The sequence below is a fragment of the Microchirus variegatus genome, assembly GCF_963457635.1.
Source record: "Microchirus variegatus genome assembly, chromosome: 16".
Taxonomy (NCBI): Eukaryota; Metazoa; Chordata; class Actinopteri; order Pleuronectiformes; family Soleidae; genus Microchirus; species Microchirus variegatus.
Genome location: NC_139817.1, coordinates 10,298,131 through 10,325,457, shown reverse-complemented (window position 1 = coordinate 10,325,457; position 27,327 = coordinate 10,298,131). Strand labels below are relative to the sequence as shown.

Below are 27,327 nucleotides of genomic sequence, written 5' to 3'. Positions count from 1 at the left end.
ACATCACTCTCCATCCAACACCAGGCTCCCTGGACTTCCTGCTGCGCTGCTTTTGTATCTCATGAAGATTTTTTCCCCCCCCTTCGTGATTATTATTTCTGATGCGCGCCTGTGCACCGTCTATGATGAATGTTTTTACCCCGGTGCTCCAGTGTTGTGCGTGAGGTAAGTGACTTCTCCAGAGGTGCGCACCACTTCCCCCTTCCTGCTCTTCCAATAGGGATTTTTATTTCTTATGTGACATTTTTATAGCTGCTTACTTGTTTTTTTTGTTTCATTTGGCTGACAGTCACACTTCCTTTTTTTTTTTTTTTTTTTTGCAGCTACAGATTTCACAAATTACATCATTTTAGATGTGGGGACTGTTAGGCTACAATCTCATCAGCACACTACAGCAACTGGTGCTGATGCACTATAATCCCAAAGAGGCAGGTCGTGGTGAAATGATGGGCCTCGTCTAGAAAGAGTTGAGGCACCCATTGCATGCTTCCAAAATGTGCACCGTGAACACTGGATACATGCTCCTCCTGGAATGGTGGAAAGACACTGACACTGTATGTAGACTTTCACTTTCATTGGTGATTAACAGCAGTGTAGTTTGAGCTCAGGTGTTGCAGCACTGGCTGCCATAAAGTTAAAGTGTACAGCAGCAGCAGCCTGTCATGGTGGAGGTTACTCTATAACCTGCTGATGTGCAACTGCAAGTAACCTGATACAATATTGACACATTATCCAATAATCCCAGGCTGCAATAACATGCATCATAGTAGATTATTATCCAGTATAGAATGTACAGTAGTGAGCTGCATGTTTACCCTGCCTCCCATGCAGACACTACCCCCTCACACACACACTGTGACTACAGGAGTGATGAATAAATGATCACACAGACCTACAAAAAGCCCCACTGTACTCTCGTAAAAACAAGTAGTAACACTCCAGTTGTAATCCTTTAATCAATAATGGAAGATAATAATAATAATAATAATAAAAGATGCACCTGCTCTCACAGTCCTTTCTCAGTGTCAGAGTTTAACTTTGTGTTTGCCGTGGTCGCTCAGACACTCATGCGGCTGACAAGTGCTGCTTCCTTTGCCTGGAGAGAAATAGGAAGTGTAGAACTGTTTTGCTCTTGACAAAACACAAACGTGATTCTTTCTTTCAATCTGCTGCTGTGCATTCCGGCGTCTCGTCTGCAGAGATACACAGCTGCCATTCGTTGTTTTTTTTTCGTCTCACTGAAGCTCGCTTGACTTCAAACTGATCGTGCAGCATTTCAATGTGTGTGGGAAGTTTCATTGTTGTTCATGACAACCTTTGTTGTTCCCACAAGCCTTTTGTTTCACGCCGTGTAATTTGCTTATTGTTAAGATAGTTATAGTTCATGCTGGTGTAGGGGAGGAGGAGGAGGACATTTGAACATGTCACTCAAACTGTTTTGGAAGTGGATTTGAAGACATTAAAATAGCACATGGCACATATCTTTGTAAAGTGGTATGGTGACAACAATCTTTTCCTCCGTTTCTAGATCTAAAAATGTGCGTCCGTCACCTTACACTAATTTCCACTCATTCCCTGCAGACTTGCTCTAACCGTAAACATAATTGCTGCTACCCTGGCTCTAGAACATGCTTTTTTGTGTGTCCATAGTCTGTAGAATAATGCAACCGTGTAAACAGACACTGCACATGTTCCCCTCCACATGCTTCGTATCAGGTTCACACACACACACTTGCCGCATGAAATGTTCTAATTCTGGGATCTCTGGGATGGTGAGAGGGAGCTCAGATTACTTCACCTCATGCTCTGTGGTGAGTGAGTGAGTGAATGAGTGAGAGTGTGTGTCTTCATCATATTTCTACATGCATTTATTATCTCTTTTTTTGTGTGTGTGTTTGTACCGTGCTCTCGTGATTTACAAACAGGGTTTTACAATATGCACCGTTTTAATTCATTTAAAACACAATGAAGCATCATTATGCGATATATGCAACATATATTATGTTGTTTTTTTTTCAAATAGGTATGGAACTATATCATACAGTAAAAGCTGTGATTATATGAAGTACATAAGAAATAGAAATTCCAAATTATAGACTCACCAGTTAAAATAGATATGTCATTCACTTAAGGCGCCTTGTGTCACATTTTTAACTAAAAACAATTATTTATTCGGCCCTTCTCTACAAACACGATCACTTAAAGATGTGTTTTCAGGCTTTTATTTAACACTTTATCGTTGACAAAGACGGGAAGAAAAAACAAAGTAGTCCACGGTTCAATCCCTGGATCCTCGCACCTGTAAACCCTGAAATACTATTACTATACATTTTGCTGTGTGTGTGTCAGAAAGTGTGTACTTTATAGTATTTTGTATGTCATTATTTTTCTTAGAAATTGTATGAATTATAAATATAGCCAGTCCATTGCATTTTTTATGCCTTTATATCTCAGCCCTCTCAGCCTTGAGAAGGCTACACATCTGTCATAATGCTTGTCAAACATATCAAACACCTCAGTACGTTTCTTTTTTTTTTGTATACATAGTCAATGTTTGGTTTTAAAAATCGACTTTTCACAGACCCCGTCGGCCTCCTTCTCTGCACACTGATTGCAGTGGTCCCGTGCACAGATGCTGGGGCTCAGTCTACTGCAGTAAGACTTGAGTAGGAGTTTCAAAGTGACAGTTAAATGTCATGGCACAGCACAAGAACAGACCATATTCCCCCCCGAGAACGCAAAAGAGAAAGCAGCACAGTGTAAAACTGTGTGAGGAGGCCGTCACAACCACATCATGACCACGTGTCGTACCCTTAATGTAGCTATTACTCCACATCTGACCTAATCCTGCCTGAGGAGTGTGCGTGTGTCACCTCCATAAGCCTCCCATTGAATAACGTTATGTTTAAACAGCAGGCAAAGGGGATTTTTTTAAATTTAAATGATCAATTTACTAAATGTGCATGTACATTTACACAGGTTGCTTTGGTAACAACAAAGGCTGACCAGTGTTTGTGCACTGCACATTCCAAAAAAACCTAATTTTGGAATTTGCAAGTGATATTTTATGTGTTTTTTGAGGGGTAAATATTTGATCATATCACATTTTCTGCATCACTGATGCAGAACAATGAGAGATCGAAATAATCTGAACACAAGTACATTTTGTACAATGTTTTGTCCCAGCTTTGCAATTAGAGTATCTCATGATACAATACACGATACCAATAATATCACGATACAGCGATTCTGTGATAGTCAATATATCGCAAGACAATCATATAAGGATACATCACGATATCTGTCTCAGTAAAGAAAACATTGTATTGAACGTGGTGGGGCATCTCTTAACATAGCTTTCTCCACTATTGTCCCACTGCAAACTCCCTCTTCTTCAGGCCAGGGAACTTCTGTCCAAGTTTCACCTCATTTATTTGAGCAGCACCACCAAGAGGAGACATGAAGTATTGACTGTTGAGAGAAAAACTGAAGAGACTTTTATATTATATTTTGCAATGTTTGGTGCCAGCTTTGCGATTAGGGTATCTCACGATACGATACCAAGAATATCACGATACAGCGATTCTGTGATAAACAATATACCGCGAGACAATCATACAGCGATGCATCACGATATCTGTCTGAACTGAAGAAAACAAAATGTCAGTGAAAATGTTAAAAGTGCAGGATTATTCTAAATTAGCCAATTAGCTATTAAAATAGCTTTCTCTGCTATTATCCCGCCGTAAACTCCCTCTTCTTCAGGCCAGGTAACTTCCGCCCAAGTTTCACCTCATTTATTTGAGCAGCTCCACCAAGAGGAGACGTGAAGTAGTGACGCCTGGCGAGTGAAACTGACTGTTTCTTTAGAGCGCCTTCATTTGTTCATTAAAATATTGACATTTGCCCTGCTGTATCAATGATCGTATTGCGCGAAGGTGACATTGCGTGCCCTGTGAAGGGTGGTACGTAATAAATCAGATTTAAGCAGCCTGAGCGTTCCCACTGATGAGGTGCATGGGAAAGAATGTGATTCTTCATTCTGATTTAAACCAAGCCAATGTCTGAAAAGGCTTTGAAAATATCAACTCTTTCTTTGTCTTTATGTCCGAGACACGCTAAAGGAAACTCTAACCCCCTCCTCCCCACGCGGAGGTGGCCAAGTGAGGACTGAGTGTCCTGAGCCAGATGATAACTTGCCAACTGTTGGCTGTAAAGACACAATGTACTTCTCATCCTCCTCTCCGCGGAGTGGGTGGCTCAACAGGCCAACGCAGCGCCTACAAAAAACGTCCCACAGATTTTTCCAGGGATATTATGCTCTTCAAAGTGGACACACACCGCGTCTTCCTCGATGCTGTCTGTGGTGTGCTTTAAATCACACACATTAGTGATTCACTGGAGGTGAACCGCAAGTACAAAAAAAAAAAAATGTTAAATAAAAACAACACTGAGGTCGATTTCCTCCGTTTAAATTGAAGAGGAGCCTCATGAGGAAGTTGAGGTCTGCTGTAATAATTCAACACGCCTGCCCCGCCTCTCTCCCGGTCACAAGACGACACTTATTCACGACTGTGGGGCTTCTTGTGTGTATTTGTGCGTCACATTACTGGCATGCTGATCCAATTGTGGAAGCAGTTTTTTTTTTACATCATGGTCTTTTCTCCCCCAGGACTGTGCTCCAAAAAAAAAATCTTCATTTTAAAAAATTCAATATTGATTCATTAAATAATTTGATTGCTCTTTCAGTACCATGCCATTCCCTCTGTCCTCTGCACAAATCTCACCAGAGTATCACTTGACCACGATAGTGTCATGTGACCACAAGCTCCTTTTCAGACACTCAACAGGACAGTTTTGTTCTCGGTTCTCACATGAAAAAACAACAACAACAAAACAGCACTGTTGTCTTCTTCTGATTAACAAAGTTGGCATGAATGAAGGCCAAAGCTCTGCTTACAGCGCCTTCTGCTGGACTTTAAGATCCGGGTATTGTACAATTTGTAGCATTAGGTTCTATGAAAATGTCTTTAAAGCAAGCAAATATCAAATAGAATTGAAGTGTAAATCATATTGAATTGTGACTATATGAATCAAGACTTGAGTGGATACAAGAAATCAGTGGCGGATACTTAGCCCCGGTGTATACTTCTACTCTGTTGTAATGTAGCAAAGGACAAATACTTTGTTATTGTACTTCAGTACAAAATTCACATATCTGTACATTTTTATTTATATTTCGAGCAACTTGTGTTGAGTTGGTGTTATGCTCTGTATTTAGATCTCTACTAGCCTTGATGAACTGCTCTATACTACAGTTTTGCCCTTCACACATGTCAACAAGGACAGTAAATGTCATATACTTGAAGACTTTTACTTAGTAATATTATCAAAAAAAAGTGACTTCAACTTCTACCAAAGTCATTTTTTGGTCAAGATACTTTACGTTTATTCAAGTATCCCTTTTAGGTACTTTATACAAGACTAGTCCGTATATATACACTACCGTTCAAAAGTTTGGGGTCACCCATACAATTTTGTTTGTGTTTTCCATTAAAAGTCACACTTTTATTCATCAAAAGAGTTGCAAAATGAATAGAAAATATAGTCAAGACATTGACAAGATTAGAAATAATGATTTTATTCAAAATAATAATTTTGCCCTTTCATCAAAGAACCAGCAAAACTGTTTTCTGCTGTGCTAACATCATTGCACAAGGGTTTTCAAGGGTTTTCTGATCATCCAATAACCTTCTAACGCGATTAGCAAACACAATGTACCATTAGAACACTGGAGAGATGGTTGCTGGAAATGTGCCTCTATACACCTATGTACATATTCCATTAAAAACCAGACGTTTGCAGCTAGAATAGTCGTTTACCACATGAACAATGTATAGAGTGTATTTCTGATTCATTTAATGTTATATTCACTGAAGCAAAGTGCTTTACCTTTAAAAAATGAGGACATTTCCAAGTGACGCCAAACTTTTGAACAGTAGTGTACAGTACTTGTACTGTATGTGTGCATAGACTGAGAGCAGGAGGTGAAAGTGTGAGCCCACAGGCTCAGGCATCTGATACCCTGTCAGAGCTTCTGTTGAACAGGGTGGAGCAGTTGCAGGAACAGGTGGTGTGACGGCAGCCAGTGAACCACGACAAACTGTTGCCCTCAGAATTTGCGCCACCAATCCCTAATCTGGAAGTGCATAGAGGAAAAAGGGGGTGGTGGTGGTGGTGGTGGTGTAGTGGGGGTGGCTTTTATCCAGACTCACGTGCCAAGATAAAACTCCCCACGTCCTTTGTCTCCACACTTCCCCTCGCCACTCTTCGCTCACACACGGTGGTGGTTCAGTAGTTTGTGGATAAGCGGTGATATTTGGAGGCTTGAGGCGGGAAGGAAATATGACCAGGAGACCAACGAAACAGTGTGGGCACCGTGTGCTGCAGGTTTGGAAGGTAAAAGTAAAAGCGGTGTGATTTTATTGTATTTTATATAGTTGAATGTCCTTATTTTGTTTAATGAACTCTTAGGCAGATACAAGTGCATGTTTTTGTTCGTTTGCTCAGGCACAGTGTCTCGCTAAACCTGCATTTGAATAAATAATGTTGGTGTTTTTTTTAATGGCACCTGTTGTGCGTGGGTTCCAGCTGTTGCTTGTGGTGAGCACTTTGAACAGATGCAAGCGACTGTAAATGCAACAGGTGTTCACAGTCTGAAGGCTGCTTTGTTTGTGCGATTGAGCGGGAAGATGATGAGTAACCCTGTGTGTTTGGATGTTTTCATGTAAGATTTCTGCCACCCCTGGTTCATGGGATGATACATCAAATAGCAAACCAGAGGCTGTGAAATGAGTTTAAAAAAAAAAAAAAAATCCTCCTGTTATTTGGTCGCTAGAGTACTGTTATGTAAGAGGTGAAGCATTTCCTGCTTTTAAATATTTCCCTCCCTAAAAAGGAATAGAGTTTGCAGGACGCTGTGAACAGATATTGTAAGATAAGATGATTCAGTACAGGGAAAACTATAAGTATTACAAAAAAAAGTATTAAATGGGAAGCGGGCATTATAAATACTTGGAAATATAAAAGTTAAGCGAATATTAAATATTAAAGGGGCCTGTGTAGGTCTTTTTAAAAAAACATTTTTTTTTGCAGAAATAAACCCTGAGTGTAGCGCTGACGACACATTTGCACCGTAGTTACGCAACATGTTGTGCTATCGGTAAAAATTCCTGCGGTTTCTGAAAGCTGAGAAGTTGCACGTCAAAGCCAACGTGTGGTTATTACGGTAATTTCACATGTGCTGTTTCAGGAACCTGAAAAATGAGTGTCAGAGAGGAGCGAGTGGGAAGAACACCTGTGCAATCTTTTCATTTTTTGGCCTGGTTTTGCACATTGAGAGACAAAGACTCAAACAAATGTTCTTGTATATGTTTTATGCCGTTCAAATATCAACTTTAACGTCCATAATCTGTTATTCGTGTGCAACTAAATACATCTTTTTGTTTTTCTTCATTTTAAATTGTCGAATCACTATTTTGCAACATGCAGCAAATTGTAAACAACAGCACGATATTGAAAGTTATTCTAGAAAAATGGGCAAAAGCACTTAGTTACAGTACATTCTCTGGTCCTTTTATGGTTAAATTAAACAACAAATAGTCCAAGTGAACACTTTGAGGCCTCTATGTTAAAATGTTGCATCTGATAAGTGAGGTAAACCTTAAATATGATGTAAATGCTTCACTCAACGTGTTGGGGCAGTAAGAGTGTCTCAGTAAGAGCTGAGTTGACTCTCAAATATTCATATTACTATTGGTGGAAATTCAATATTGTATTGAACACAATAAAATAGAACTGAGCCGACACCGATGCAGTAAACTTTGGTCACAAAATATGACTGGGAGGGTTTGACACAGAAGTGGCCTACGCGGTTTCTTTGTTACAGGATATTATGTCTCGACCTTCAGATAGCTGTCAGCGCTTATCAAAACTCAACTCGGAATTTGGCAACTGCACTTTTAAGGCACAGAGAAGACGGAGCGTTTTTATTACTCGCGCTAAATTAAATAGATTTATGACTTTTGCTTTTATGGCTATGGCACTCGGCTAAACGCTTATTACACATGATGGAGCTCCACGATTGCTACGACGTACCGTGACTCTGCTTCTTCTTATACATGACAAAATAATTGCGACGGCGTTCATATGTGGGGTTTAGTTTTAGCTGAGTGTGTTAATGTGATGACAACGGACAGGTACAATAAAAGTGGTGTTTTAAGACGCCCCGGTGCATGTTAAAGCAACACGAGCAGTCAACTTAAACTACAAACAGTCATATATTAGAGTTAATCATAGTGTCAGCACATTTAAGTGTTTTATTAAAGGGACATATTAGTTGTTTTTTTTTTTGTTTTTTTGAATAGTGTCAGTGATGTGTCCTCACCTGAGACATGGAGGCACACACACACTGAAAATATAATACATAAAATCTACACCTGCTTAAGTCTCCTATATCTTAAAAATATCTCTGCTGCTTTATCTCACTTTTACTTTGGCCAGAAACTGGAGTTTGTTTCACTCTTTATTTTTTTACTCTATGGGCTTTGGTTCAGGATAGTTAGTTAAAGTTAAAAATGTAAGTTTTTGTTTTTTAGTGACAAGATAAAGCACCAAACATATTCTTAATACATATATTTTTCCTTGTGTCCCCACTGGAAAGCTGTCATAATTATCCTGTAGAGACTTATTTAATGTTATTACAACCGTGTCTTACATTTTTTTATTTACCAGCACCAGTTATGAGCAGATCTTGACACATTAATCACTAAACTTCATTATATATCCTTCCCTCGCAGTGGCGGTCGGCAAGCAGGAGCAGTTGTCGGGGCTCGTCGTTGACATGCATTCCCCCTGAGCTCGGCGGCGCCCCCCTCGGTGGTGTGGTGACAGGATGCCGGTGCAGGCGGCCCAGTGGACCGAGTTCCTGTCCTGTCCCATCTGCTACAATGAGTTTGACAGCAGCGGCCACCAGCCCATCAGCCTGGGCTGCTCCCACACGGTGTGTAAGACCTGCCTCCACAAACTGCACCGCAAAGCCTGCCCCTTTGATCAGACGCCCATCAGCACGGACATCGACCTGCTGCCGGTCAACTGCGCCCTCCTACAGCTGGTTGGAGCCCAGGTGAGTCACGGGGAGGGGAAAGGTGTGTTGTTGTGAAGTTGAAGGGGACATATTATGCGACATCAACTTTTTAATCATTTTATTACTTATATTTGGGACTCTGGAGGCCCTATGAGTAGGCAAAGTGTGAAAAAAGACGACTCACTCATGTTTTTTGCAAAGTGCAGCACAGAGTTCTACACAAACTTCCAGCCTCGGAGGATTTATCTGTTCAGTGGATACGTTTAATATATGACGGCAATGTGTCGGCTAGAGTCGGCAAATGATGGCTTTTCTAAATGCTAACTGCTGTTAGCTGCTGGAGCCTCAGTGACGCTGACGTAGTTTCCTGTGTCTCATTTGCATTTAATGTGTCTCAAATGTCTTGTTTTGTCCTCAATGCAAAAATATGATTTTTTAATGATTTCTTTGTTATATGGAGCAAAGAAAAACCTGAAAACCTGTTGAAAAAAACACTTTTATCATCGATTCCAGGTTCCAGATGTGCAGCCCGTGAGCCTGAGTTGTGCAGCAGAGGTGGAGCACTATGAGGTGTGCAGGCTGTGTGTAGAAGAGCTGGCTCTCTACCTAAAACCTATCAGTGGAGCGAAAGGTAACGTGCACTGTGCCTGTTTGTGCGTGTGTGATTTTAAGGTCTGTGTGAGCGCATTTATTTGGCTATGTAACTTGAAAACCTTGGCACTTTTTTGGTATTGAAGGAAAATTCAACCCTCTGGAGAACCTGATGAGAGTCATTTTTTAGTTTTGATTTTTTTGTGCAGCTGCCTCTACCATCACAATCACCATCATCATCATCTTTCTTGGCTTTTAACATGCTGTCGTCATTCACACATTGAAATGTCAACAAAAAGAACATGTCTTGTGGGAAGTTCATTATAATATGATGTTTTAAAGCCATTAAATCCACCTACATAGCTAGATATAACAGCTTTACTGCCACACTGTTCCCTTTGGCTTGGTGGAAGAAGTTTATTTTTTTCCTTCTGCTGTTGTTTTCGACAAGAGTTTCAAATCAGTCGAACTAAAAGTGACTTTTAAGCTCCAGAGTTTTACCCACAGAGGTCTTTATCATCTCCTGCAGGAGTGGCGGTTCTGACTCCCAGCGTGCTCAGTCGGCCTATGCAAAGGAAGCTGGTGACTCTGGTGAACTGCCAGCTGGTGGAGGAGGAGGGCCGCGTGCGGGCGGTGAGGGCGGGCCGCTCGCTGGGGGAGCGAACTGTGACCGAGCTCATTCTGCAGCATCAGAACCCGCAGCAGCTCTCTGCCAACCTGTGGGCAGCAGTGAGGGCACGGGGGTGTCAGTTCCTGGGACCTGGTGAGTGTCTCTCCAGCCTTTAATTCACCCTTTATTTGAGCATATCTACGATCAATTTGATCATTCCAGATTCAGTGAAGCGAGCTGAAGTTAGGTGGGCTCATGCACCACATTTTACTTGTGTGCGTGACTTGTTTAGCTGCATCCAACTGATGGATGGAGCTGGCATTGGCGGTGTCCTGTGATGATTACTCATAGGGCAGATTCTGACTGGGAAAATGTTTCTCATCGTGATAACAGAATGAGTTCATTTGAAAGTCTGAGGACACCTGATTCTCAACAGCCCTTGTTTGATATGTAAATACTGTTTGTATCCTCACGGCTTCTTCTTCTTCTCCATTTTAACCCCCACCATCCTCTCCTCTTGCTGTCATTCGCTCTGTCCCATCATCATCGTCGAACATCATCAGCTATGCAAGAAGATGCGCTGAAACTGGTTCTCCTCGCTCTGGAGGACGGCTCAGCTCTGTCCAGGAAGGTGTTGGTTCTCTTCGTAGTCCAGAAGCTGGAAGCCCGCTTCCCGCAGGCCTCCAAAACCAGCATAGGCCACGTGGTGCAGCTCCTCTACAGGGCCTCCTGCTTCAAGGTAAGGAGCACACACACACGTCATGCAGAGCCTTAAATATGTTTTTTCTCGTCTTGACGACCTCTCAAAGACCTCTATGTGCACTATATCTGTCACAGGCATCAGCAGCCACTTGGTGTTGAGTGTCTTGAACCACACAAGTATGTAGATTAGCGGCGCTAGGAATCAAACCCTCAATCTTACAGTTGAAGGACGACTCGATCTACCGCTCTGCCACTGTCACACACACAAAGAACCTCAGTGTTGCTGTTACAAAACAACAAAAACAATTATTAGAGAGTGTGGCTGTCACTTGATGACACACATGTGGCTGGTAGGGGCAGAAATGCCAGCTATCTGCTCGTGATGTAACATGCGGTCTATATTTGCCCTCGTTGCCCCGGCGTGACTGACAGAGACAGACGGTGCAGAGATGCAGAGGATGATAAAAAAGAAAAGAAACGAGAGGATGGGTAGGGCAGCAAGAGATTAAAATGATTATCAAATCCAATTGTGCGCCGGTGTCTTATGATGATTACTCATAGGGCAGATTCTGAGAAAGGGGAAAATCCCTTTATCTGATCTGAGTTTGAGTTTTTGTACGTCTGAAGACACCGAACGCAGTCCAGATCTATCATATACAGTAATATCTGCATTGTAATGAGTGATTTCACTTTTCCTACCCTCCCGTCTTTCTGCCCACTCCTGGCTCTCAGGTGACTAAGCGCGACGAGGACTCTTCACTGATGCAGCTGAAGGAAGAGTTCCGCACGTACGAGGCTCTGCGCAGGGAACACGACGCCCAGATCGTCCACATTGCCATGGAGGCGGGCCTGCGGATCTCGCCGGAGCAGTGGTCGTCGCTGCTGTACGGCGACCTCGTCCATAAGTCACACATGCAGTCCATCATTGACAAGGTACAGCCTTTTTCGATACACTTGCTATTGCTATGACGAGCATAACAGTAAGTCTCTAGGGAACAGAAGCACAGGCGCTGACTCTCCTCCGTGTGTCTTCTGCGTTAGTTGCAGTCTCCAGAGTCTTTTGCGAAGAGCGTTCAGGAACTGACAATCGTTCTGCAGAGGACAGGAGACCCGGCCAACCTCACCAACCTCAGACCGCACTTGGAGCTGCTCGCCAACATTGACCACAATCCAGGTACTGCGCTCGTGTTAAAACTGATTCAGCGGAGCGAATACAAAATTAGTCTCAATGATTAAAACACTCGCTTTGTCCACTTTCCACAAAGACTAATGAGAAAATAGGCAGACAAGGTGGTTGTTATACAAGAAACAGAGATTCAAACCACTCTTTGGTCTTTCACATTTATTAATCAAAGCACTAAAGGGGATGTTTGATACCTCTGAGTTGTGAAATAAGATGACACTCAAGCATATTCTTTTTTGAGGTTCCCTTCCAGACTTTGCTCCTTTATTCTTATTCGATGAAACGAGTATTTTCAGTGAATATGCACAAATTATCCCTAGTTTTACAACTATTCCATGGACTTCCTGTTTCAAACCCGTTGTTGTTGTTGTTGTTGTTGTGCAGATGCCCCAGCACCGTCATGGGAGGAGCTGGAGAGTGTGATGCTGGCTGTGAAGCTGGTGGTGCACGGACTGGTGGAATTCATACAGAACTTCAGCAAGAAGAGCCACGACACTCCACAGGTACACTGCATGATATTTGCATGGTGGAAAATATGTTTTTCCGAAATATTAGTCATTATTCATGGACGAAAAATCAAAAATATGCATATAAACCGTATAGAAAATAAATAATTTCTTTGGAATTTAATATTTATTCACCAATATTTCCAAGGAAAAATGTTCATATCTGTTCTCTATGTACAGTTTAAAGTCTCTGCTCATGTTTGATTTAGTTTTATGATATTTGTCTATTGTGGGCTGCTGATACCTTTCTGGTTGGCATTGACTTGTGTACTATTGTAATGAGTTGTGTAATCATCTGCCAAGAGATAATGGAGTCCCCATGGATACAATTTGCTAGTCTTAACACACTAATCCACATCGTGACATGAACTTTACACTTGTACTGACCATTTGCTGTGATAAAACACAAATCAAATATTAAATATCTACCCTACCGTTCAAAAGTTTGGGGTCACCTATACAATTTTTATGAGTTTTCCATTAAAAGTCACAATTTTATTCATCAAAAGAGTTGCAAAAGAGTTGCTAATGTACCATTAGAACACTGGAGAGATGGTTGCTGGAAATGGGCCTCTATACACCTATGTACATGTTCCATTAAAAACCATACGTTTGCGGCTAGAATAGTCGTTTACCACATTAGCAATGATTAGAGTGCATTTCTGATTCATTTAGTGTTATATTCATTGAAAAAAAAAGTGCTTTTTTCAAAAATAATGACACTTCGAAGTGACCCCAAACTTTTGAATGGTAGTGTATGTAAATGTAGGTTTAGGAGGGAACGGAACACGGTTTAAATGAACTCTTAATGTATTTTATCCGTGGGCTTTTGCAGCCTCAGGCCAACAGCAAGTATAAGACAAGCATGTGCCGAGATCTTCGTCAACAGGGCGGCTGTCCCCGAGGAACCAACTGCACTTTTGCACACACGCAGGATGAGCTGGAGAAGTGAGTGAGCCTTCAGAAAGACCTCTAAAAAGACTCAGCATTTAAGACACAGGACATAAACACCTGTTTAATTCTAGAATACAGTCAGTCTGCTTGTGTTGTTTCCATGTTATGCCTTGTTTATGCTTATAACAGCCTCCCCACCCTCCTTTTTAATTAAATTTTATTAATCTACTCACATATTTATTCACAAGAGGTGCTTTGTGATAATAACATTGCAGTATCAACGCGCGCACACAGACACACAGTGCACCGTAATCACTCCCCCCATTATTGCTCCTTTGCTGTACAGATTTAGACTGAGGAACAAGAAGAGCAGCAGCGTGGGCCGAGCGTTTCCGTTGGCACCCGGGGTGATGGGTAAAACGTTCACCATGGAGGGCGGCATTCACGCAGATGTGACGACGGGACCGGGGTCGGGGCTCAAAGGCACAGCGGAGAATACAACCGCCCTGGCAGAGGGAGTTCCTGGCCTGACTCACCCACAGCTCATCGCCAGAGGGGCAGCAGACATGATAGAGGAAATGAAGAGAGCCGTGCCAAATGGATCCAGCGGGGCCAACGGGTCTAACGGCACATCTGGCACCAACCGAACCACAACGGCGTCCACAGAACAGTGAGATTAGTCATGCTTGTGAATTTGCACGCGTGGTTCCGTTTATTTATTAATTCATTTTTCAATTACATTCGACCATGTTCAGGTTGCCAGTCGCGTTGTTTACATCTGATTCAAATCTGATTAATTACAGATTGGATTTGACTGCAAGTGTCTTGTATCTGAATGCCGAACTGCCCTCTCTATTGGCACGCATGAACACAAATGCCATTTTGTCATCAACAACCACAGAAAATGGTCATATTTGTTAGACCACTCAGTATTGAAGTGGTAGATAAGATAAGATGTGCCTTTGTTGAACCCTGATAGAGAATTGTAAGCGAATGTGAACTCGTGAGTGAGATTTAGCTCTAGATAACGACACTCTGGTCCATTGTCAGTGCATTTGTATAGATATAAGTTAGTCATTAATCAATTATACTTACTATTTAAGTATGTGTGCAATTAACTGATAGCATGAATTGTTGTGTTTTATCATCACCCCAGAGTAATAAGCCTTTTATATTTGCATCGCCATTTTGGAGTCTACATTGGACAAACTTAACATCTTTTAATGCTTTCTCCCAAAGTCCAAAACCATGCAGAGGTTAATTGGACACTCAAAACTGACCATAGGTGTGAGAATGAGTTTGTCTCAGTGTGTCCGTGTGATGGGTTTTTTCGTCTTTGTGTGTTTGACAGATTATGTCGACTATACCTTTAAAGGTCCACTGTGTAATAATTACTGATGTTCACAAACAATTACATGCTGCAAGAGAGATGTTAATTTTTACTTTCTAGTCTAATTATGTGCTTATCCTTGTCTTTATCTCAGGAAGCCCATCTCTCCTCCCAGGACTCCCATCAGCCACTCCTCAGCATCATCTCCCTTGAGCACAGTTGGACAGGGTGATGGTGGTGCTCCCATGCCCAAACATGGTCAGTTCATGCTGCGCGCACCGCATCATTCGCAGGCGTCGGAGCTGTTCTATCAGCACTCTGACTATGACACGGCCCATTATCCGCCAACCTGTGAGTCAAGTTCAGAAATAAAAGTTTGTATTTTTTAAAAATGTCATCTTGGGGGGAAAATACGACCTCTTCCTTCTCCTCTCCAGCAGGTTCTTATTATCCATCCACTCTCCACCCTCCTCACAAACCATGCATGGCTCGCTTCCTCAGATCGTCCAACGTCCCAGAATCCTCTCTGCCACCGTCAATGGGCCCGCCGCTGACTTCCTACGCCAGCGATCCTCAAACACCACACCCGCCGTCGTCCCCTTCCTCCTCCGTGTACCCACCGCACCCGCCGCGAGATCGAATGGGCCCCAGCTTCCACCCTCACCCGGGACAGCCTCAGTATGGACCTCTGGCTCCAGCTCACGGGGTCTACGCTCCTCTGTATGACAGCAGAAGAGTGTGGAGGCCTCAGGTGAGTCGTCTGTTACTGATCATTAAGCTGTTTCTGCCGTGTCCAGCCTGTGGATTTGGTTTTTACAGTGTTTTCGCCAGGTTTTTGTCCAAATGTTGCGTACTGTAATTTTTATATCAATTTATCACAAATATTTAATAGTATGTAACTGCAGGCCCACAGGCAATAGGTTTATGTCTGCAGAATTAAGCACTGCAAGCTAATGTTAATATTTAGGCTAATGTTAGCTTAAGTTTCCATTGACAAGAGTGCCCTTTATATGAGGACGTTTTACTTTTTAATGGTGTTTTGAACCAGGTTTTTGTGCAACTGTTGTCGTACTGTAATTTTATGTCAATTTATCACAAATATTCAATAGTATGTAACTGCAGGCCCGCAGGGAGCAGGTTTATGTCCGTAGAATTAAGCACTGCAGGCTAACGTTAATATATTTAGGCTAATGTTAGCTCAATTTTCCATTGACAAGAGTGCCCTTAATATGAGAACATTTTACTTTTATATTCAATAGTATTCATACTAATATTCAATAGTATGTAAATTCAGGCCCACAGGCAGTAGGTTTAGGTGCTAACCCTACCCTTAATACCAGTATTTTCATTGTTATCTTATCAATAATGTTTCACACTCCCATCCTGACTCTACAAAATTTATATTCTTTTGAACAAATTAAACTTAACTCACTATAAGTACTTACTTACACTGTGTCCAGTGTAAGAAGTGAAATAATAATAAGAAAAAAGTGTAATTTCGCTCAGGGGCCTAATTCTACGGGACTAAACCTACATACAAGCCTGCAGCTACAACCTTCTCCAAATATTCGACAAACTGGGTGCATTTTTTTGTTATAATTTAATTTTTGTTGTCGTTTTTCTAATGTGCCTTGTTTGTTGGCGTTGGAAAATGTATAATTTTGATACCTATTTATAGGCCTATAAGTGTGCTGGTTAAAAAAAACAAAAAAAAAAAAAAAAACACTCACAGAAAATGCAGAAAATAGACCAGAAACTCAACTGGGTCACAGCCAATGTGACTCACGCAACATCCCCTGTAATGTCACTGTTCCCTCCAGGGTGGCGTGGCCCCACACTTTGAGAGTCAAGGTTGCAACTTTATTGATAATCATGACAATTTTCCCCTTTTTTTTACAGCTGTACCACAGAGAGGATGCCAGGAGTAACTCACTGCCTCCAGAGGTGCTGCATTCCTACCAGCCTCCACTCAGGGAGAGATTCAACTCTCTAGATAGCAACTACTGCTCTGCGGCGGAGCACCGTGCAGCGCTGCACAGGGTATGTGGAACAATGCTTATCTCAATCATCAGTAGTCACATGTATATTAAAAAACTGCACTAACCGGTTTGTACTCGTCTTTAAGTTTCTCCCATTTGGTTTAGTGGCGTTCTATTTAAAGCGCTCTCATTAAAAGTTACCGAGGTGCTGATTTTAAAGTTATTTAACTTCTGTTGTTTCTTAATGTCATGACGCATTCTCTTGGGTTACATCCAGCGTGTATTAATTGATGCCAGCACATTTTATTCTCAGCAACATTTACTTTCCTTCACTTTTCTTTATTCTCTTTACGCCCACATATCATCACCACCTCTACCTTTGCTGCCAGCCACAGAGCTGCAGTACTGTATGTAGCTCCAGCCTCCACTGTAATCCTCCCACATCTCACGCAAATACATCTCTGCCTTCCCCACTTACTTGTCACATCATCGTATACAGAGCATGTTCCAGTATGGCTGGTCGTGTGTGTGAGTGTGCGTGCGCGCTTGCGTGTGTCAGAAATTAGTCGCATTTAAGAAGCAGAAAAATCTGAAAACCTGTTATAATTATATATACATTAAAAAAGCACCCAAAACAATTAATTCATGCTAAAAAAGATATATTTTCCAATGAATTTATTGCCCTAAACTAAAACCTCAAAGATTTGAAAATCATATCTGCCAGTTGCGACGTACTGTACGGTACAATACAGGAAATATTGTGATAATAACATGTGTTTATTCTCTTTTCTCTTTTTCCTTCTTATCTTTTTTGTCTCTTCCTGCTCAGGATTACGGTCGTGTTCCTCTAGGCTACGAGGATCTGTTCAGGAGGAAGCAGGAACAGTGGGCGCACCATCATCATCATCACCATCACAACACCAACAGACCCTCACAGTCCTCCCCCATCTTCACCATCGATTTTGGATCCGAGGTAGAACGGCAATGTACATACACGCTCAAACACACAGGGCATTTTAAAGAGATTTCATATGCTTAATAATAAAATTCAAAATTCACCGTGACCACTTCATTACGTCTCCTGTAACTGTGAGGGATCGATCCGTTATGCATTTTTACACATTATGAAATGTGTTGGATTGAATTCCAAATATTCCAAAAACCTTGCATCTCAACTGTTTCCAATGCTATTTAAGTGGGAGATAGTTGCTTAGCAACTGTGGAGGAAGATATCATAGCAATGCACAATTGTGGCATGTGTGCAGAAGTGGGTGTGTGTGTGTGTGAGAGAAAGAGAGAGAGAGGAAGCGATAGGACAGACTTAAACAAGCAGTGACTCAGGCTTTCACACGAGTGAATCTTTGTTCGACACCACGTTTTGTCCAAATGATATCCACTCTTTTTAAATGATGTGCTTATTAAAACAAACCAACAAGGACGAGAAGTGTTGAATTATCATTCGAACGCTGATGCTAAAACAAACAAAACCAGTGGCAAAAGAACGCGAACGTGTTTTTATTTCATGACGCAGTGTGATTGTCTTCAGTGTTGACAGCAGAAAGGCTAGCATTTCAGCAAAATTAGTGTCCAGCAAAGGCCTGTGTAAAAATCACACCTTATAATAATAATAATAATATGCTTCACAATAAAAGGAAAACAAAATGTTAAAAGGCAAATACAACAATAAAAAGCCTAGGCAAAAAGTAAAGAAAACAACCCTGTTTTGACTTTGAAATAAAAAAACAAAACATGCAAATAAAACAGTAAAATACAACACAGGGTGGAATACAGTAGGACAAGGCTAGGGTCGAGAGGTTAAAACCCTGTTTGAACTTTAAAATAAGCTAAATATGCAAATAAAACACAGTACAGGGTGGAATAAAACGCTTAAGTGTAACGTATTTCATCAATTGTGACATTGTGTCCCGAACCAATTATTGAGGTAAGCAGTAGGTGGCGCTGAAGACTGAAATAAAGAGTGCACCAGTAGCTATTTGTTATTGTAGTGATTCAAGTGGATGAGTGTTGTTGTGACACATTCCTCCTCTCGCCCGCTGTGTCTGTCATCTTCTCTGTGTTCAGGGAACAATGACCCTGATGAATCACTTATGTGACCTCGACAAGTCTCGTGATTGTTATGATAATGACCCCAAGGTGCCACCAAGGGTTTATAAACCCGGGGAGTCCCACAGAAAAGTCAGAACCGAAGAAGCCTTTTGGATAAAAAGTGAAGAGAACCTCACAGAAGTCAAATCAACATTCACAAACCATCATGACTTTTTGGCAGTCTAGATGTACAACAACAAAACTCCCCACACACAGGAAGTCATTTTCTGAATTTTCAAACACTGCCTCTGTTTCAGCATCTGGAGAGCAGTGGAGGTCAGTGTGTCGGCTGCAGGTTCAGAGGCGAGGAAAGCTTAGCCCACTACTCCCCGTGGTCCTGTGGCAGCATCGGCCCCTGCCTCAGTCCCTTTGAGCCTGAAACGCTGACGCACACTTCTGCTCATTCCTGCTCCGAGCACTCGGTGAGACACACACTCCTGAAGTATCACCGTCTCTGCCAGTGTTTGGATGTGTGCTCTTTTGCGAAACATGCGTCCATGTTCTTCCTCACTCAGGAATTGGACAGTAACGGCGGAAGAGGAGGCGGCGTTGGCAGTAGCAGCGTTGGGAAGCGGTGGCTGCATTCGCTCGACCACTACCGCCGCATGAAAGACGAGGATCCCATCATTCCCTTCAGTGAGGGGCCCATTATCTCCAAGTGGGGCGCCATATCCAGGGCGTCACGCACGGGCTACCACACCACTGACCCGGTCCAAGCCACTGCCTGCCAGAGAAGTGCCAGCACCACGCCCATCAACTTTAAAGGTAAGGATGTATGAAAGTAGGGCTCCAATGTCAATATGCACAAAGGATATGTGCTGCTTGAACTACATTGTCCTTGCACTAGATTTGTTTGGCCAAGAACTAAAAGCCATACAACGTTTTTTAAGCCGCTACTATTAACCCTTTCTATGCTGTAACACAAAGTACTTGGTTTGGATTACAGTTGGATTTTGGATTATGTCACAATGTGGTACCTACTTATTATCACCATAACCCCTAGACTGTTTGTGATATCAAGGAAATTCAAAAACTACCAGAAAGCCAAGTCCAACCACAGACAACATTCACCAGTTTTCAATGACAAATCTACAGCCCTAAAATCTAAATAAATCCTGGTTATCATGATGGTCACAAGAGGGTTAACTGAATTTCCATACTTCAACACTCCATGAAGTCAGGGATGCTTTTGTTGGCAATCGCAGAAAATGTTTTTAGGGAGGGGGGCATTAAGGTGTCTGGTTCTTTATTAGCGTGAACCTAAAGCAATATAATATAGGGCTGTGCAAACAGAAGTACAAAAGTACAAAAACAAAATAATCAAAACAAAACGATTATTACAAAACAGGGGCTTTTATTCTGAAAGTAACACTTTTAACGGTGTCTGACTTCCTGTCCCGCTAGATAGAACTCACTCATTCAGTGGTCCCCAGGTTAAACGTGCATCGTGAGTAAAGATATACAATATACAGTACTTACAGTTATAATAAAGTGGAGTTCTTTTAATTTTCATGTTCAGAGACACTTTTTTATTAGTTTTTTACATGGGATAAATTCCATTTGTTTCAAGTTCAAATCAATGAGTATTATGAGGAATAATATTTGTAACTTTATCAGTGAGTCACAGCATCAAAGCAATATTAAAGTTTCCCCTAATATTATGAGAAAAGGGCAAGGCTGTTGATTATGTCACCATAATCATGTTTTAATTTTATCAAATTGTATTTATCTATCATTTAATTGCATGTAAATTGTGCTGCCAACATCATGCATTTTGTTATATTAATATAAAATGAAATATCAATGCTTAAATCTGTTGTCCGTCACAGATTACAACCCACACTTGGATCACAGTGACTTCAGGTGGAGCTCCAGAGGATCCGACTCCTCCAGTCACTCCAGTTTCCTCGAGAGGTGCATTACATCTGTCCATAACAGTAGCCGTTTGTATCGTTTGGTCTCATAACGTTGGTTGTTGTTGAGCTGAATAGTTTTGCGTCGTACATTGTTGAATATTGTACGCTCTGTATAGAGGCTTATATCTGATTTGCACTCACTCCCACTCTCCCTCATCCCTCCCCTATCTCATTGTGCAGCAGTCATTTCCTCTTAGTGGTCAGACTAAAAATAGAACCGCTAGCTGGTGGGTAAAAAAAAATAATCACGCTGGGCAGCGAGGAGAAGAGTCAGGAAAGTCATCTGCTCTGACGTAACTGTTGCTCTGTTAACGTATTTTCTGTCACACTTTTAAATCACCACTAACACGCCATTAATGCATATTATGATATTTTCATAATCTCTTGTTCCTTTTTTGGATGTTTTCAGTGAGCAGCTGTGTGCCTCAGAGCTTCACGGCCGTCGCACTTCCATAAGCAGCGGAGAGAAAGCTATCTCTGACCTGAAAGCCCATCAGGCCGCCTACATCCAGGATCAGGAGCGGGTCAAGAGCCAATGCGACCCAGACCGAGACATTGAGCTCGAGCTGTGCGCTCTGGACCTGGAGGATTCAGACCACCAGGAGATCAAGTCTCAGGTCTGATCGTGTGTGTGTGATCGTGTCCTTTTAAAGATTTATGTGTAAATGCATAACATTCAAACACAAACTGACCTCTCATTCATCTCTCATCTCATCATCTCTGCCTTCCAGGAGCTCTTAGACCTGGTTACCCCACAGTCTCAGGATTCTTCCCGCCTCCTTCCACCGCCCTGCTCCTCCCCCCTCCTCTCATCCCCGATAGAGGAGCATCCTCAAACAGAGGGCCCTTTGACAGAGAAGATGGATGCTCATCTGCTGAAAAAGATGGCTTTCAGGTGAATTACCATGGCAACCGCTGCCTCACAGGATGTCTCTAAGACTGGTTCGTACGACAGGCGAATGAATCTGGCTTTTTTCAGGCAGACTGTCGGCGTTGTTAATGGCAAGTGACTAAATTGGATTTGTGTGTTCAGACATCACCAGCCTGTTTGTATGGGTTGCTCTGGTAATGATACAGGTCTGTGTTACAGCATTCTGTAAACAAGTGCAGTAAAATCACTCCCACTGAGTTTTCTCTGTGCGACTGGTGTACCATACATATCTTACAATATCTGTGCTGCAGTCACAGTGAGTGCTGTGACGCTCCCCCAGTGCTGATTTTGATGTCTTTGAGGCAAAATAAATATTTTTTTTTGCATTCAGACAGGGACACATATGCAAGAAATCTGTTTTGAATCTCATTTCAAATCAGATCCAAATGTGCTTTGAATCACATGGAAAAAATCTTTGTTGCACGTGAAATGGAAAATGTGGTCTTCATATCCTCAAATGCATGGATCACTTTTTAGCAAATATGCAACGTGTAATCTGGATGTCACCCTCAAGTGGTCATCCATGTCATAATACTGGCTAATGTGTATATCAGCTTAAAAGTGACCCACATGTGGCTCTTTTCCACTACCCAGTTCCAGCACGGCTCGACTCGGCAAGTTTTTGTTTTGCTTTTCCATTAGCAAAAGTACCTGGTATTTTTTAAACTACCTGTTCTTGCTGGTCGGTCAGAGTGTCTGGTCAATGCTAAACTGTAGATCGGTTAAAGACTTCTCCAATCTCCAAAAACATACGTTAATCTCCAACATATAGCTGTATTTCAGTTCACTGTCATGCTCTGGTCATACAGGAAGTACTGAACGATTCTGTCAACAAATCTTTTTAATTAACTGCGTCTAATGATGTGTGTGTGTCACGTATAAATCAACGTCACAGCGGTTTCATGCAGTCGCTGGAAAAACGGCCCAAACAGTGCCGTGCCGGTACTGTATAGTGGGAAAGCACCAATATAATGCAACACATTTGGCTCACCTATCTTAAAACATATCAGGGCCAATTCAGTTTATTCTGGCTCACTTTTGGCTGACTTGGAGATTCAGTGGCCCAGATCTGGCAAACCTGACCCCACTTTTCTCTTTTCCAGAAAGTCCTTGTCCCCTGGAGGCTTGGTCTCAGGGGGTCTGGGCGTTGGTAAGCTGGTGCTGCGGACTGGACCGCCTCAACTGGGGGACACTTCCACCCGGGCTTGTCCAGAGACCCACGGAACAGAGATGCTGCTCAACGGAAGCTAGAGTGGACACACAGAGTCATACAATGACCCCGTGTCTAAGTGCTAAGTGCGGAGCTTCTAGCCCACAACTTGATCCTTTTTAAAAAGGGAATATGATTTTAATTCCAGCCTTCATATATGTAAATCATATGCCTAAGTAAAACTTGACTAGATAATGGCTGAACAGTCAGACCACAAGAGAAAACACACACACACACTCCTCGCAACACTCCTCGAGTGTTGATTTTCACTTTCAAATTCCACAGAGAATTGACTAATATCACTGTAAATGCCTCGTAAACACATCATTAATCCACCCGTATTGTAGACGATGAACGTGTCCATATTTGCAGGGCCACGTTTATCATCTTCACCACATCATTATCGTCGTCCTCCTGACTCCATGCAGCTGATGGCATTAGATGCACAGTAAAGTCAAAGGTTTCTTCAACCGTGTTATTTTTGTACGTTTACTATAGGATTTCCGCTGATAACAAGGCACTACTAATTTATAATCTAGCCCCACCTAGCTGTCCAAAAAAACAACTTTATACAAACTTTGTATTTATTACAGCTGAACAGGTTACAATATTTTCAAATTGAAATAGCCAATTTAAACAATGCAATCCGTACATACTCGCAAAAATGTAGTATGTCATTCAGCATATTATATGTTAACGTTCAATTCATAATTCATCCCTGCATTAACGATAGAGCAGTTAGTACTATATCAGTATCTTCTATTAACTATATAACAAAGTGAATATTTAACTGTGGCTTGACTTGTCAAAATGATAGCACTTATTTATTATTTCCCAACCAAATTATTATGAAGCCCTCTTTTGATATAAAACAATCACTATACTCTGTATTTCTGTCTCTTTAAATGTCACAGATTTGTCAGACCCCATGGTTTAGTTTATTGGCTGTTTTGTGTCACTGCTTAACACGTTTTTTTAATTTTTTTATAAGCGTTTTCATCATAGAATAGCGATTGTCCCACTCAGATTATGACACTGATAACACAGATTTTCAAAGGCCGCGCAAATCCCAATAAAAATAGAAAGAAAAAAAACCTGCAGACAACAGAGGTTTTCACTGTGCTGACCGTGAAACGAGCCTCAGTCTTTTATGAGTCATATGATCGTTTAAACGTTGACCTCTGAATTCCCTTGACTGTCACAAGATCGCAGAGAACAGTGACGCAGTCATAGACTGGATTTGTTAACGATCTTTCACTCAAGGCCGCAACGGATGAGGTTTTTTTTTATTGTTATTTATAATCCATAATATGATTATACTCTTTTTAATTGACTCTGCAAAAACCTTAGGGATGCAGCTGTAAATAGACTAATCGATTACTGGATTAGGTCACCTCGGTACAAGGATTTTCTCATTTTCTTTGCTCCACGTGACAAAAAACAAGAATTGAAACTTAGTTTTGTAAACATTTTCTGACATTTTGTGGACCAAACGTCGAGGTGATTAGTCGAGAGAATCTAATTTTATTGTTAGTTGCACCTGTGCTTACAATACAAGTGGAGCAAATTCACACACACACACACACACATGCAAAACAGTGGCCTTTCTCTCCTTATTGTTGTATTAAACTCAACATACAGTGACATAATAGTATGTCTCCACTGATGGACACACCTGTCTTATTTCAAAGGTGTTGCCTGAAACACAACAGTGATCTCAGAAACTGAACACACACACATTTACAGTACGACAGACCATTTTAAAAGCCTACAAACCACCTTCCTGTGTGTGTTCATGCTATATTTTATTTGAATTATTTGTGTCTTATTTTATGCATTGTGCTAACTTCTGTGAAGTTGTCTGTCAGGCATTGTTTTTTTTGTTGTTGTTGTTGCATCAGGACATTTTGTTACTGTTTCAGTTCACAGCAGAGAGAGAGAGAGAATTCCCGATGACCTTGTCTAGTGTTTTTTTACATTTGCTCCTCATCAGATGTGCTGTGGTCAGTGCACTGTAAAGCCACCAAAGTCTAACTCACTGTAAATGTGTGACGGTATATATATAGTGTAGGTGATTTCCATGCGGACCAGCCTTGCCTCGCTCACTTTTATAGACATGAGAGGGGCATCTTGTCGCGTGCGGATTCATCTTAATGCCTTTTTTCGCATGACATATCAAGCCACCTATACATTTTTCGAGTCACGGAGGCTTCACTGAGTTTGTTTACACTTTGTTTACACCTGTTCTAAATCTTATGAGATTTTTGCGTGATAATGACTTTACTGTTCCCCGTCTCTTAATCAGAGGCGAGCAGCGATATTATGTCCTTCCCCTCTCTAGTTACACTACCGTTCAAAAGTTTGGGGTCAACTATACAATGTGTTTTCCATTAAAAGTCACACTTTTATTCATCAGAAGAGTTGCAAAATGAATAGAAAATATAGTCAAGGCATTGACACGGTTAGAAATAATGATTTTTATTCCAAATAATACTTTTGCCCTTTCTTCAAAGAACCAGCAAAACTGTTTTCAGCTGTGCTAACATAATTGCACAAGGGTTTTCAAGGGTTTTCTAATCATCCAATAGCCTTCTAACGCAATGTACCATTAGAACACTGGAGAGATGATTGCTGGAAATGGGCCTCTATACACCTATGTACATATTCCATTAAAAACCAGGTGTTTGCTGCTAGAATAGTCATTTAATGTTATATTCATTGAAAAAAAAAAAATGTGACCCCAAACTTTTGAACGCTAGAGTATAGCTGAAATTGAAATTTTAAAGGATGGTTTGGCAGATTTTGAGTTACAAAAATGATCAACCCTCTTTTGGGGTTTTTCTGTCTTATCTTCCAAAGTGAATAAAATGGGACAATTCAATGTGGCTAAAATGAAAAGGCCTGCTGGAGTGCATGTAATTTGCCTCAGCTCTCCCGCTCTCACACACACACACACCCCCTCCCTACGTTTGTTTACAACGTCACCCTTTTGAGGTCGTGTAAAGTGCCATGTTATGTACAGTACAGTACAATCAATCCCTGAGGTTTTCCTCAAACATTTTTTTTTTCATATTCCTCAGCTGAACACTCTGCAAAGGACGGAGAGAAAGAGGGAGAGGCTCTGTAAAAGCGCTCTTGTAGTTCTGCTTTCTTCCATCGGAGGAGGCTAAAGATCCTTTGTCTGTTTGAAAAGCTCAGGGAAGACTTCAGTTGCTCAGCTCATACTTTGGCTTTTTTCTGTATTCAGTGGTTGTGTGTGCTTCAAAGTGTCACCACTGATTATCACCACTCTTTGTCTTATGCCGTTTTTTTCTTTTTTTGCCTCTCGGTATCGATTATTGGCTTTAATATTCCTGCTCTCACAGATAGGAAAGGGCTGGGCACTACTGTGTGTAACACAAACAGTATTGTGAGTATTGGAATGACTCCCTGTTTCCTTCAAGGTGTCTCTGGAGCACTGTCGTAGTGGCTAAATGACACTGTACGGATTTCCACCCCTTCACTGCCAGCAGGCGCACTCGGCCACTGAGTGTCCACACTTTCCCTGCCCACCTCCCCTCCCTCCCTCCCTGCATCCCTGCGTCATATGCATGCGATCTAGTCCCTCTTGTTATGGCGGAGGCGTACTGATGATTCTGTAGTTGTGATACAACACACCCAGCGCTGTAAGAGTTCTGCACATGCCCACTGTGTGGCCACGTCAAGTGCTGAAGTTTGCTTGCAGCCGTTTTACTCGTTTGCTCATGAATTATTGTTTTAATAGAGATTATATTGTTAGTACTACTGTATTATCGTTATTACCACATTTGGTCGTCGTCGTGGTGGTATTTTTCCCCCCTCCCTTCTGATAATATATATATTCTAAGTCTGCTTTTCTTTTTTTTTGGAATATTGACCGTTTGCTAAACAAAAAAAAAACAAAACAAAAAAAAGGGTTGGGATTTTTTTATTAGAGAAGAAAGTGTCTCATCATTCTATATTATATGGGGAATAAACGCCTGTTTGTTGATAGTGAAACATGATGAACCGATGTTTTCTGACTATTCATGTCTGTATTAGACATTTTATTTGCAAATCTATTGTTCGATTGAAATGTAAATGAACTATTAAGAGATGGTACACATCCGTCATTGTATACAGTCTGGCACCATCATTAGATGGACTTATAGTATAGCCGCTCATTTATACAACCTGTGACATGTTTAAAAATCACTGGGGCAGTTG

The 27,327-nt window shown here is 41.5% G+C and overlaps 1 protein-coding gene across 1 annotated transcript; it reads left to right on the top strand.

The window, feature by feature from the left end:
- rc3h2 (ring finger and CCCH-type domains 2) lies at positions 1-23,356 on the top strand. Its single transcript, XM_083903087.1, has 20 exons — positions 1-165; positions 8,859-9,184; positions 9,659-9,776; positions 10,266-10,499; positions 10,910-11,085; positions 11,781-11,981; positions 12,090-12,222; positions 12,616-12,734; positions 13,573-13,685; positions 13,978-14,301; positions 15,116-15,312; positions 15,402-15,712; positions 16,861-17,001; positions 17,770-17,913; positions 19,304-19,468; positions 19,562-19,811; positions 20,876-20,960; positions 21,372-21,579; positions 21,694-21,857; positions 22,997-23,356. The coding sequence occupies exons 2-20, from the start codon at positions 8,954-8,956 to the stop codon at positions 23,142-23,144; spliced, it is 3,462 nt and encodes a 1,153-aa protein (XP_083759213.1). The 5' UTR covers positions 1-165; positions 8,859-8,953; the 3' UTR covers positions 23,145-23,356.
- The last annotated feature ends 3,971 nt before the right edge of the window (positions 23,357-27,327 follow it).